Below are 14,472 nucleotides of genomic sequence, written 5' to 3'. Positions count from 1 at the left end.
GTGTATCATTTGCAGCAAATCAGACTACTGCTACAGACTTCTATGACTACTGCCACTAATCCTACTTCTTTGTCTCCATTTTGAATGATATATCTGATTTGTGAAAATGGAGCAAATTAATCAAGCTTGTCAAATGAAATCGCATATAAAGGATGACATTTTGAAATGAAAACACATTTTCTTTATGAAGCATCGTGTTGTGTTTGATGTATCAGAATGCAAAAAAGGGGAATTACTATTACTACTACTACTACTATTACTACTGCTCCCATTTGAATTTGTGTGATTGTAATTGTCACTCCTTCTATGCTCCATGCATGCTCAATAGATCATTTTCTTGTTTCCCACTGACTTTTCTTTGTATGGACAGAATTTGGTGAATTTACATCCAGAAATGTAATTTGTGTCTGAAACTGAGACATCTGACTGCATTTACGGATTCAGATACTCTGCACCACCAATGCAGCTGTAGTTAGCTGTACTTCCAGCTAAGGTATAGCATACATACTGGTTTGTGTTTCGTTGTGCGAATATGTTCAGTGTGACTTAAAGAACCATAAAGAAAAAAATGAGGCTTGGGTGCCTCAGGTGAAGTACTGGACTTGAATTTCAATGTTTTCATTTCCACTTCTCATGTCACGCTTTCTTTTTAAAATTGATGTGGTCATATTCAAAACTGTCACATTTGTCATTGCCCAAAAAGTGATCCACGAACAAATAGAAAGCCAGTCACTGTGACCTATTAAAATGGAAAATGTTTCCTTGAGTGGAAAACTCACAGCTGATGCACCACCCCACTGGTTTCGTTCATACACCATTTTAGAAAATGTCAGTGGACTGTTTGAAGGATTATTCCACAGAAGGAGTCTTTTTTTGTTCTTTTTTAGCAGTGGTTGTGAAGCAGCTGTGTGCCTGCCGATAGCAAATATAGTTATTTCAAGATTAACTTTATGGTCAAAAGGGTGGGGCGTCATTAAGGATGAAACAGCTGCATTTAATTATCCTTAAAATCACCCAATATCTAGTTCCAGACTGAGGAAGAAATATTTTGGAGGGGGTTGTGGTATATTATATACCACATAATTTATATACACTACCGTTCAAAAGTTTGGGGTCACTTGGAAATGTCCTTATTTTTGAAAGAAAAATAAGGACATCAAGAGTTAAGATCAAAATATTGTAATGTAAAAATGCTGAGTATGCAATAAACAAAAAGAAAAATTGTAGACAGGCAGGTGTCTCAAAAAGTTGAATACCAAACAAAAAATCGGGTGTGCCTCGTTCGGTCAATCAATGCTTCTGCGGCTGTGCAGGAGCAAAAATCAAAAGTGACCAGCCTCACACTATTGTATTTTACAAATGGCGCTTACAGATGGAGCTCCAGATGTATAGCATACATAAGATACAGTACCTTTATATGACTTCTAAAAATATAGTATTGATATTTCACTATATTTTCTCATTATTCTACCTTTGCAGGTTTGCGCAGATGATGTGCTCACAAAAGAGGAACAGATTGGCCTTCTGTTTAGAGCCAAGCGGAAGTGTGAGGGGAACATCAAGTCAAAGCACAACATTGTTGGTAAGCAGACAACCGCTGTTAGCAATGCTGTTAGGGCTCGCGGTGCTTCAAACTGCAGATTTTTCTTTATTCCTTACATGCATAACATGAAGCACTCTTTTATGGAACTGAAAGCATATGCATTGTGTGCATTGCTTTATCTTGAGTTGTGTATCATAGGAAAATAAAGACACTCCCCAGCATTTCCGCATGGTGACATTGTCGGCACTGATTGGATGAGGCTTTCTGTTCTCCTTGAGTGAAATCACGAAAACCACAAAGAGCAAAAACGAAGAATCAACTTGTTTAAGTTTGGTTGAAGACGTTTCACCTCTCATCCAAGAGGCTTCTCCAGTTCTAAATAACAAATGGAAACCCGTTGTCATCCCTTTCTGGTGTTTTCTGAAAAATTCAAGAGAATTTTCGGTAAACACAATATTCCCATACACTCCAAACCTGGCGACACCCTGAGACAGACGCTGGTCCACCCGAAAGACCCAGACAGAAATAGAGCAATGTAGTGTTCGCCGTCCAGTGCAGTAAAGAATGCAGCAACTTGCACATTGGGGAGACCAAACAACCGCTCCACAAGGAGAGACTGAGTCCTCCTCAGGACAGGACTCAGCAGGACACTCCTCTGAGGACAGTAATGTCCAGGTTTTTGCCAGGGAAGACGGATGGTTTGAGAGAGGAGTTAAAGAAGCCATTTTTGTCAAACTGGAGAAACCATCCGAGAACAGAGGAGGAGGATTAAGATGCCATCTATCAGCAACATACAATGCAGTATTGACCTCTTCAATCAAACTGGAACAAGTCCCGTTGATTCTTTGTTTTTTCTTGTCTAGATTTACCTCGACCTGGATGACTGTGAACATACACAGCCATCTCCTTGAGTGGCAACTACGAACAACACATGGCAAAAGTGTGAATAGTGTAGGGAATTTCCGTATTAAATGGGATTCCACAACGTGATTACACGCCGACACCACTAGGAATGCACAACATTTAATTTGGTATAGGTTTGACCGATTTTCATGAACGTCTCATTTGGTGACGTCACACACAACGCAGATAAACATGGGCTTTGATTGGCTGGGGCAAATGCCGGCCTTGAGGGGACGGGCTGACTTGGGGACGAAGCAGGAAGCATCTTCATTCCAATGAAGCGCGGGCACGAGAGCTGTGTTGGAATCCAGCGCTGATGTCTGAACCAGCTTGTACTGGTCTGTTAATTATATAAATGTCTTAATCTTAACCCAACTTCTCCTCATTGAATACGTGCCCACGAAGGGGAACAAAGAACCGGAAGAGGGTTTGGTAAAACCCTACAATAGATTAACTTCAAACTTGATTATTCAAGTTTTCAGTTAGCATGTGCTGGCTAACTGAAGCCAAAGTGTATCAGAGGCTAATGTTGGAGCAAAATAGTTTTATCAGTATGCAGTATGTCGAATTTGTTTCCAGTATTAGCATACAGGATGCAGTAAATTATGAGAATATGGAGTTTCAGTGTGCTTATTTGTGTATTTAAGTTACTTTTATGAATACACTGCCTAACTCCTAAAGTATCTGGTGTCAGTTTCTGTTAGTTATTGGTTTTAATAATTTTTGCATTGATTGCTGACAGTGATTGATCTGGCTAATCATCTGCTGATTGTACTTGGCAGTATGCAGCACTTGCGTTGGCCCAGACAGAAATAGACATATGCTTAAAAGTTTAGAATAACAACTTTGGACACAGACTCGGATCGTATGCTTGTAAGGGTACATTATACATAAATTAAATTCACTTGAGGTACAGTGAGGTCACTAAAGCAAAACATGGTTTTGATTTTAAATGTGCCCAGATTAGTTATGTAGCATTGCCATTCATCCTGACAAAGTATGACATATATATGTAAACCTGACATATTTTATAGGTTATAGGGAAAAAAAGTGACTTTATTGGTCTTGATCTAAAGCAAGACATTGCAGTAGACAGTCCTTTTCTGCCATACCTCATGTTGCCTGTAACTAATCTGGTACCTATAGGCAGCCATGAATGAGTCGCAATGTGAGACCATTTTTTTTAGGTAATGTAATTTAGGTAATGTAATTGTTAGAATTGAGCGTGAAGCAGATCCCTGGGCAGATTTGTGTATTTATGGATGTTTCAACTGCCCTATTTTCGAGCTGACCCCAGCATCTAATGTATCCTATTGTGGTTTCATTTTCCCGTTGAATGTCTGGAGGAGAATTTTAAATTTGCCAGCCAAAACAATTGGATTATTTTCTCTTAAACCCCCAGTGCACTGTGGTCACATTGAATTCCTCGACCCTGCAAACATAACCCTCTTTCAAATGAAACACATAATTAAAAATGTTTACCTTAAGTCTAAGAACAAAACAGTGGCCGCTGGTTTTGGTGCCCTCTGTCAGATTTTCCAACTTTTCATGTTTTTTAATAAAGTGCACAACTCTCGGAATATATTTTAGAAAACATAACAGAATTGCTACCGTTGAAAACTGTTGTGTAACATGTCAAGGGTCGTGCTTTTTTCTCAGAACACATTAATGCTGATGTAGGACGGCCAGTTAAACATCGAAACTTTCTCAGATAAGAGTGAGCTTGATCAATGTGGACATTTTGTAGTTACTGACAAGGCTGTCAGAAAAACTGCTGGATGGATCTTAATGAAAAAAAATATCTGAAAATATTGAGGGTGATCCGGATGCCCGTCTGGATACAAAATAAATCTGGATTTTCCCATTTACTTATAATGGAGGCTTTTTTGAAAAGAAAATAATATCTTAATTTTAAAATTGAAAACCCATTTACAGAGGGAACAATTAGTTAAAAATAGACTGTAGGATTGATTGTTAACATGAACATGAAGTACAGCTGTGCATCTATATGTGCATATCTTTGCTGGCCATGCCTCTCGTTGCACTTCAGTCGATACTTAAACTGGACAATAACAAGCCCCCCCTTGTCCCACTACGCCTCTGTGAAATGCTGGAATCCATGTTTTGACAGTGGATGAGTCTGTGAGAGCTGACTGTATAGCTAATGATACCGCCACGCACCTGATGCTGCATGTGGTGGCTGCTGGCCCCGATGCGGTTTTACATGATGTTTCAGTGAGTACGCATGTGCTCATTTAGCACATTTGATTTGACACGTTTTTGTTTTGTATTTTATAAATAATGGTACATGATTCGCTTGCAATTTCTGATTATCTATGAGCATGTTTTCCTTGGAATATGTTTTAGGATTTGGACAGAATTAATCTATTATTATTTTTTACATGTTGTGTTATTTTTGTGTGTGTGTATTGTGATGTGACATTGAGTCTGTGGGTTGAGGTAAACTCATAAAATAGCAGCTCGTCTGCATTTTCTGGATTTTTGCTTTACGTCTGTGTTTGTCTTGCCTGGGCCCTGCCTTGACCACCCCAGAGTCTTTTTCTGGCGCTGGAAATTCATGGTTTTCTCAACTCAAAGGAGATGTGGAGTGATGGTTATTTTAACACACTGGTGTGAAATGTGGGCTTTGTTCTGAGTAATGAACTGATGCAATTGTTGCAGGAAGTGATTTGAGCCACTATGAGAGACAAAAAAAAACTTGTTTTTTTATATTTCAGCCTTTTATCTATTTGTTTCTGGGTCTCATTTGTGCTTTAAATACACAAGAGTTTCCATTTCGTTACCAGGACAAGGTTTTCATTTAGGGAAACACTGAGGTTTGCCTGGAGAGTATAGTGGAGGGATGTGGGTTCAGTGCCCCAGACCTTGCAGTGTGAAAATAGCTCAGCCCTCAAGCTTGTGGTCTGGATGTAGAATAACATCAGGAATAATTATAAAAGGTTGTGTGTATCGTGAGAAATGCAATGTGTTTTGACATCTGCATGTCAGAACAAAAAAAGGAGGGGTGGGGGGGGGGGCTTATTAAAAACCTCAATGACATCACAAATCCCAACGTCCCCTCATGCTCTGGTTTATATTTAAATTGTGGTTAAGAAATGCAGAGTAAATTATATGTATATTTGTGTGTGTGTGTACGCATGTGTGTATGTGTTTTGTGTTAGAGCTGGTTAGTAGGTGGTCCTATATCAATAAAATCTATGGGAAAATTGAACAGCCTTTTTGCTTTTATTCCCAGGATGTGTGGTCAGTGTGACTTTCAGAACTAAACTCTGTTCTTCTCTCACCATAGATCAGTAGGGATTAGCTCCACTATAGTCTGCTCTTTAATTTTGTGCCCTGAGTGACGGGCAAATAACAAGCATGCCGTCATCATTCAGATGTTTCTTTCTCAGTTTGATTACAGGAATGGGAAAATAATGGATCGACAGCAAAGAGAGGATCGCTTTAGTTTTATCCATAGCTACTTATTAGTGGTCAAAGTGGGACAGATGTTTTCAATAATACAACATAAATGCCAAGCTGTAAGGGAGGCTGATGCCAGGAGTCGGAGGGAAATGGGACTTCGTGCCCTTTGCTCTATGCTGATATATGTTTCAAAATTTGTATTGAATCTACAGTTCTTTGCTTAAACTAAGTGCACGTGTAATCAAAGTTAAAAGAAAATGAAGTTGAAGGGTGAATCTGATAGTTGATCAGTTGTTAGCTAACGAACACATTTTCAGTTTTGATGATTGATAAAAGGCTGCAGTTGTATTATGTGCTATATTTCATAAAACTGAAACCAAAACAAATGTGAACATGATTTCTGAAGGTGATTTTAACAAACAGCATTTGTATTTGAGTTGAACTTGATGCATGTCAAAATCTTTACATGTATACAGTTATCGTAACATCACCATCTGCTTTTAAATTGGTTTCCTAAACCTTGCTTTATGTGTGCATGATCCAGTCAGACAGGCAGCTTTGTATCCATGTCCTCATTTTACACAAAGGAATGAATAAAAAAAAACATTTTGCCCTGTGCGGTTGATTTTTACTACGCTAAGGAAACCAGAAAACAGTGAGACAGTGGGACAGCCAATAATACCACCTTAGGTGTTGAAATATCTTCTGTTTCCTGTGCCATAACAGTTTTTACAGCGCTGCAGTGTTGCAGGAAATATTGAAAAGCAGAGCTAATGCTGAAATCAATTCCATACAAAATAAAAATGGTACCATATTATGACTTTGGAACTCTGCTGCAGCTAACAAACACATTGGATTCGACGGACAACTTGTTTTCAGCATGCTCGAAATTCCATGACTGCGAGTCTTAATTTCATTACAATAGATGGGGAGTTCCTTCATTGGGTGAACCATGTTTTCCTTATATAAAAACAAAAGGAGGTTTGAGTTAGTCATACTTGCTGCAAATTACAAGGTTGCTCTGTGGGGCTAATTTGCATCCTTGGTAGAGTTTATGTATCTGGCCTACTTTTTTAAAAGGACGGCTGAATCCTTGAAAACATACCGCTGTGTAAATGCCTATGGCCATGTAAATGCTGGAACAGCGCTCCGTGGCTTTATTTCTGAAAGTCAGCTCTGCTTTTTGTTGCTCCAGATGGTTTCTGCTCTCCAGAATGGGACGGGATTGTTTGTTGGCCCGAAGGGCCTCCGGGAAAGCTCGTATCCACTTCTTGTCCAGAGTATATATATGACTTCAACCATAAAGGTAAGACTGACCCTGGATAAAGTAAGCATTTCAAACCATGAAGCAACATTTCAGTGTTTGAAGGAGCACAGTAGATTTGTAACTTGCGCTCCATCTGTTTTCTCTTTTGCATATTGCACAAATATATAGGATTAATTAGGAAACGCGCTGATGATGACTGAGGATGATATTAATTTGAATGCCTTTTTTTATGTGGCGTTCAGGACTAGCATACCGTCGATGTGACAAGAATGGAACGTGGGAGCAGGTCACGACCAACAGGACGTGGGCCAACTATAACGAATGTGCAAAATTCCTCTACCATTACAACCATAGCCATGAAAAGGTCAGCACTTTTTTTATATCTACATTTACATATTTTTTGAAACATTTACAGTAACTTTCTGCACAATAGTTTTATTAATATCAGAATGCATTTGCCAGAGTAAATTGTCTTTCTTCATACTAAAGCCACAATTGTACACTTTTCCCTGGAATTCCTGTTCTGTTTTGCAAAAAACCTTTAATTGTGTGACATAATTTAACGTCTTCCTCTTTGTATCCTCTTTCAACAGGAAGTCTTTCACCGACTGTATCTCATCTACACAGTGGGTTACTCCATTTCTCTGGGATCACTGATTGTGGCTGTGCTCATCCTGGGATATTTCCGGTGTGTTGATGCCATCCATAGAATTTTTCTTATCAATCACAGATGTTCCCAAGTGAGGCATTTAGATACAGGGTCAGAAATGAAGGTTATGGCATTTTCAGACGGGACCTAAAGAGGGAGCCTAAATGTTTAATAACGACAGCAATTAATTCCCCATTTCATTTTATCTGTCAGAATTAGCGTGTGACACGTTTGGCGGTTAGCCGCATGATGACTAAATTGTAAAAAGATCCTTTATTATTAAATCATTCAATTATCCATAGATTTATAGATGAATTGATAGCATTGGCACGCAGCATGCAAACTCTGTCGAGCATCACCTTTGACTTTTATCATGACACGGCTTCCTTTGAGGGAGCGTCTGCCTCTAAGCATGCTCTGTTCTATAACGTTCAGTTTTATGTATTTAGGTATATATACCACGTTATATATATATATATTGTTATAATTAGGATGAGCAGCACTCATATGTTGTGTGGAAAAGCTTCTGACAGGGTGTGCCGGATTGCGGTCACAAAAACACACATTATTCAACAGTTCTACCGTTTAACCATTTAACTACCATTTAACGTTGCCGCTCTTGTCTCCCTGCACAGGCGATTGCATTGCACCAGAAACTACATCCACATGCATCTGTTCGTGTCCTACATGCTAAGAGCTATAAGCATTTTTGTGAAGGATGTGGTGCTCTACTCTGGATCGGCCTTGGAGAACATGGAAAGAGTAACAGTGGAAGATCTCAAGTCCATCACTGAAGCTCCACCAGCCAATAAAACACAGTTTGTAAGTAAACATCTATAGACTGTACACATTAAGCACTCCGTCTTTGAGGATGTAGAGGATCACTCTCAAAGTTTAATGGGATCTAAGTTAGACCAAGGTCCGTCCAGCAGTGTTTTCGTAATCCTGCTGACAGACAAACAAACACTGTCAAAAACATAACCTCCTTGGTGGATGTAAAAGTTATGTATTTATATGCTAGGATATAACAATGTGTAATTTAAATTAACAATGAGCAAGACATGTCAATCGGTCCATGTTTAACATTTTGCCAACCTGCCAATGGTTTTTTTTCGAACGATTTGAGGAATCAACCTTGCTTGATTGCACAGCACGCAATAATTGGATTTGTAGCGTAAAGAGTTAAACGTTTACGCCTCTGAGGAGGAAGTGTTCTCTCACCTGCTTTTACGGTGCTTAAGCAAATTGTGCATTTTGTCGTCATGCCAACATGTTTCTTGGCCAGTATTTGGCTTTTCGTTTCAGTCAGGTTTATAAAAAACGCAGTAGTCTTCATTCAGGTTTTAATTAAAAACAAAAAGTGTAATTTATTAAACAGACAGTTTTATCGTGACACCAGACAGATTTCTACACATCCATGTTTTATGTGTTGGTGTTTTAGTTTTACACATGGTCTTCTTCTGACTTTTTATTTCACACAATGATTGCACAGAATTCTAATTTTAAAAACACCCAAAGAAAAGGCCCCTGCTGTTGCAATACTTGCTTGTTGGAAAATAAAATGAAAAAAAGACAAAGGTGAAAATCTCAAGGCTGTTAATCAGTAGAGCGAGAATTGAGTTCTGACAGCATGGCAACACAACCTGAATAAAATCAATGGCTTAAAAAATCAATGTGGCCTCCTGGGGTTTATGGATATGTCCACATAACAGGACATCATAGCAAGTGGATCATTCCTAACCATTGTCCAAAGAAAAATCATTCTAATAATGTAAATGGAAATTTAAATATTGTATCTTGGGAGGAGTTTTATGTTACTCATATTGAACCTGGTGGTTGTGAGTAAATTGACCTCCTGGTCGGATCATGAATGTCTGTCCTTAAAACAGACTTGAGATATTTCACCCTTAAAAGGCATTGGACCGAAACAGCAACATACTGACATTGCTATCCCGTGGGTTAGAATCACTGAACCCAGTCAACTAGCTTGGCAGAATATGCATCATCCATCCATCCATCACATCAGAGCCAAAGAAATATTACTGTAAATAAATATCATGCTATGACTCAATGGTGTCAACTTGAACTGTGACAAACAGAACACGTCAGAGCAGCTTTCAAGTGCGCTACGTTGTCTTTTTTGGGGCTGACTTCCATGTCAGCCAAAGATCGGTTTGCCATAAATGACGGAATACGCTGCAAGGAATTAGGATTGCAGCAGAGCCTATGGCATCATGAGTACATCAACAGGGTTTGTGTTTTGCTTGGCTCCAAAGCACGACTGTTATTGGTTCAAATACCACATGTAACTGAAATCAAAGTGCAATCGCCACTTTAGCCGTGTTTTTAAAAGCATTATATTAGAGGAGGATGACACATGTATAAAATGCCAAGTAGATTAAATCATGTATTGTGTTGTCCTTGTTTGTTTGTTTGTTTGCAGATTGGCTGCAAGGTGGTAGTGACCTTGTTTATGTACTTTTTGGCAACGAATTACTACTGGATTCTTGTCGAGGGCCTTTACCTCCACAGCCTCATCTTTATGACTTTCTTCTCAGACAGGAAGTACCTGTGGGGATTTACTCTGATTGGATGGGGTGAGTTATGCATTTAAAGCCTGCTCCCTTTCACACAATTACAATATATTCAGTAGCATTAATAAACAAGCATATTTAAGTTTCAAATATATGTTTTGATGTTTGGAAGACATTCTGGGGGTGGGGCAAAAATCCATTGCTGAAGTTTAATAATTTATTTGCAAAAACACGGCATGAATATGGGCTTTACAGTCCCTGCATTGTACACACTGTGCGTCTAAGTTATGTAAGCACAGCGCATACAATGTGGATGCTGTGTTACCCAGGCTCGACCCAACTGTAAATATGAGACTTCTAATAGAATCATGTAATGGATCATCAGTATTTTGTAATCATGATGGTTCTATTATTCATTATATTATTATTTATGTTATGCAGGAGTACCTGCCATGTTTGTGACCGTTTGGGCAACAGTGAGAGCCATTTTTGCAGACACAGAGTAAGTGTGCACAAATAACTAATAATATTCTTCATTCCTTGGTCATCTCAGATAAAGGAAATTACAATGAAAGAAAAACAAAGAAAGCAGAGGCAGTTGGAGTCAACAATTGAGTGCATTTTGAATCTGGATGTTTATTTGACGTGCTTTAACAGGAAGCAGGAAACCAAATGCATGGCTCATCACTCGTTATCGGTACAAAATCATGGTCTTTACTGAAGTCAGTTTTGGCACCCAAATCAATGAATCTTGTCACCAAATGCTATTGAAGAAAAAAAAGAAAAAATAGAATCAATATGACTTCAGTCATTGTTTACTATGGACACATTCGTTGAAATGTGACAGTGTTGGCTAATACTGTTCAATACCAGTTAAAAAGTTAAAGATATGTTGATGCACATTGAGAAATTCAGAAGTGTAAAAGCCTATGAACATGAAGGGGACTTTATGTGAAGCCTCAGACAAGTGAACCCATTGATGAGTATTAAAAGCAGGAAACGGCATAAGATTATTTTTTGGACAAATTTAATTCATTTCTAATTGGAGATCAGGAAGAGACGCGACAGTTGCACCCAGGGATCACGGATCTGCACATGCACAAGTGGGCCTATACGCTGTTTATTTCATGCCCACCGGTTTTGTTGATGTGCTTCTTCTGCAGGTGTTGGGACTTAAGTGCCGGCAATTTGAAATGGATATATCAAGTGCCCATTTTGGCAGCTGTAGTGGTGAGTGTCTGCCAACTGCTCGTAGCGTTTTCCCTGCTGGGCTGCAAAGGAAAGTGTGTCAGTGTGCCCGAGGCACTGCAGCCCTTAAATAATACACCTTATGTGGGCAATTATGTTTAATATTATCATTGTGCTTCTTTTTTTAGGTTAATTTTATACTATTTCTCAACATAATCAGAGTCTTGGCAACTAAGCTGCGGGAAACAAATGCTGGAAGGTGTGACACGAGACAGCAGTACAGGTACTGAGTTCCACAGCGGTCAAACTAACGACACCGACTATTCCGACTATTCCTCTTGATTCATGTGACATATTTGTAATCTGCTTCACGGCCATCTTGATAAAACCATGTGTTGATTTGCTGTTTGCGTTTGCATCATTGGCCCAACTCTAAAGTGGAGATTATAAATGGGTGCTTGTTTCCTCCAAGTCAAATTCTTAGAGACTCAATTTGAATATATTCAAAGAGAGGAAAACTATCCTGTCCTGATATTTAATGAGCTGGAAGCAGAATTTCGAATTTTATTTATATAAATGTCTCATTTTGGTTGTTTCTGTCAATGTTTTTTTCTATTTAGTCTGCTGAAGGTTTAGCAAACTAATGCATTATATATATTTTTTTCAATTTTACGGTTTTGATATGTTACAGGAAACTGTTAAAGTCCACGTTGGTGCTGATGCCTCTTTTTGGTGTCCACTACATCATATTCAATGCTATGCCATACACAGAGGTGTCTGGAATTCCCTGGCTCATCCAAATGCACTATGAGATGCTGTTCAACTCCTTCCAGGTAAAGCTGATCAATATTAATCCACTCTTTCAAATGGAACAGATTTGTCATGGTTACCTTTGCATTTATTACTCAAAACACAGCCAGAAAAGTACTAAGCCGGATCAGTGAGCTCATTTACTATCCGATTATTGTTGAGATATTTAATTGTGGTCGTTCATTCTTTTTCTTTACTCTTTTTCAGGGTTTCTTAGTGGCGATTATTTACTGTTTTTGCAATGGAGAGGTAAGAACTCACAAAGTTTTGCATTTCACGCTTGCATGAGATTGTAAGTTCTCATGTAGCTAAATAACTTCTTCTGTACTTAAGGTGCAAGCAGAGATCAAGAAGTCATGGAGCAGGAGGACACTGGCCCTGGATTTCAAAAGGAAAGCTCGGAGTGGCAGTAACACTTACAGCTACGGACCTATGGTGTCACACACCAGTGTCACCAATGTCCCTGCCAGAGGACCCCTGTCTATCAATCTCAACACCAGGCTTGGACCGGTGCCCGTGAATGGACACCGGAGCCTCCCTGGGTACGTGAAAAATGGTTCCGTCTCCGAGAACTCCATGCCTTCGTCGGGACAAGAGCGTCATATCCCCGATGAGGAGCAATCGGCTCACATGCGGCCCTGCGGAGAGGAAAAACCCTCACCTGTGGTGGAGGAGGAGCGGGAGACTGTCATGTGACTCCCAGGGACTGTGCTTATAGGGATGAACATTGGGGAGGGGAAAAACATGAACGTTTCAGGATGGTCTGAAGGGAATGGCATCCACACTGCCAGTGCTTATTCTCCTGTGAATTGCCACAGAGCATCGCTGACTCATGAGGCTCAGAGCGGAAGCAGCATATCTCATATGTGAGCTCGGCCACCTTTTCCTGGGGGGGGGGGGGGCATCCGAATTACTTTAATCTCTTTCACCAACCACCTGCTGCAGTGAATGTGCATAAGGATACAAACAGACTTCACCTTGTTATTTCTTTTCCACTGCCATAAGTGTTGCTATTTTGTTCTACTCTTTTTAGCAAATGTTGCGTGCTCAGCTGTAGCACACGAATCAACCTGGGGTCAGTTACACCAGTTTCAGAACCAGCCTTAACGAAGTGATGTAAAACCAGGCAGACAACATGTAGGCTTGGCTTAAAAAACAAACTTCTGTTCACGCTTTCCAGCGCGGTATCTCATTTCTTCTGCATTGGCGTCAGTGTCAAAGGGAAGGTACTCAGGTAAATGAAGTCTTCTGTTGTCGCACACCGAGAGTGGTGTTTTATCCTGATCAACATTGTTCTGAGGATGTTGCAATGTTATATAAGTCTGCATGTTTTCGTTAAACTCATTATGCAGCATTCTTACTAAAAACAACAGCTGAAGATCAAATGAATGTTTCATGATCACATTTTCATCAGAACAATATCACGATCAGACACACACACACACAGAAAGCATTTGGCCAATGTAGTAATGGTTCTTTGAGGATGGTTGATGTATTTTGAGGTGAAATAGAAATCTGGCAAAATGGTATTGTCGGTTTTCATACATTTTTCTAAGAAACCCCATTTAAAAACAGGGGGAAAGAAATTATCGTCTTTCTTAAGGGTGGAATCATTAGAAAATCACAAATTTCACTGGAAATCCAGGAGTGGCATTTGTGGTGAATATGAAGGAAACCCCAGAAAAGAAAATAAGATTCAAGATTGTCCAGTATTGTGCTGCTTTTTGATGTATATACAAGTCATAATGTTTACAAAGATCAGAAATATATTCTGATTGTGAGCTAAATGTGTATGTATGTGTATGGATATGTTATAAAGCTATGTTTCAATGTTGATTTTTTTTTAAAATAAGTGTGTGTTTATGAAATGTTTGCAATGTTTGATTATGTATATATATTCCAAAACAGAACTGGTACATTATTTAGCGCCGTCAGAGGGCATTCAAATGACATTTAATGGCCTTGTAGGGTGAATCACATCAAGCTGCATTTCTACACACTACACAGTGAAAAGTATACAAATTATTATACAAAACGTGTAATAAATTTGAAACTATACAAATATAAGACAAATTATGAAACAATTGAGGCTGTTCAATTTTAATGATTTGAGGTTGTTTTATAGGTGTTTTAGAAGGAACTGGAACATCAG

The 14,472-nt window shown here is 39.1% G+C and overlaps 1 protein-coding gene across 1 annotated transcript; it reads left to right on the top strand.

Moving 5' to 3' along the window:
- The first annotated feature begins 1,359 nt into the window (after nt 1–1,359).
- Nucleotides 1,360–13,037, top strand: pth1r (parathyroid hormone 1 receptor). The gene is made up of 13 exons (XM_068748877.1): nt 1,360–1,386; nt 1,480–1,582; nt 7,068–7,178; nt 7,382–7,503; nt 7,733–7,827; nt 8,424–8,610; nt 10,232–10,385; nt 10,764–10,824; nt 11,486–11,552; nt 11,699–11,793; nt 12,202–12,343; nt 12,528–12,569; nt 12,654–13,037. Exons 1-13 carry the CDS (start codon nt 1,360–1,362, stop codon nt 13,014–13,016), a joined length of 1,569 nt encoding a protein of 522 aa, XP_068604978.1. The 3' UTR covers nt 13,017–13,037.
- Nucleotides 13,038–14,472: the final 1,435 nt, after the last annotated feature.

This window comes from Brachionichthys hirsutus, chromosome 15 (assembly GCF_040956055.1).
Source record: "Brachionichthys hirsutus isolate HB-005 chromosome 15, CSIRO-AGI_Bhir_v1, whole genome shotgun sequence".
Lineage (NCBI taxonomy): Eukaryota > Metazoa > Chordata > Actinopteri > Lophiiformes > Brachionichthyidae > Brachionichthys > Brachionichthys hirsutus.
The sequence above is the reverse complement of the archived record's forward strand: the minus strand, read 5'-3'. Positions and strand labels throughout refer to the sequence as shown.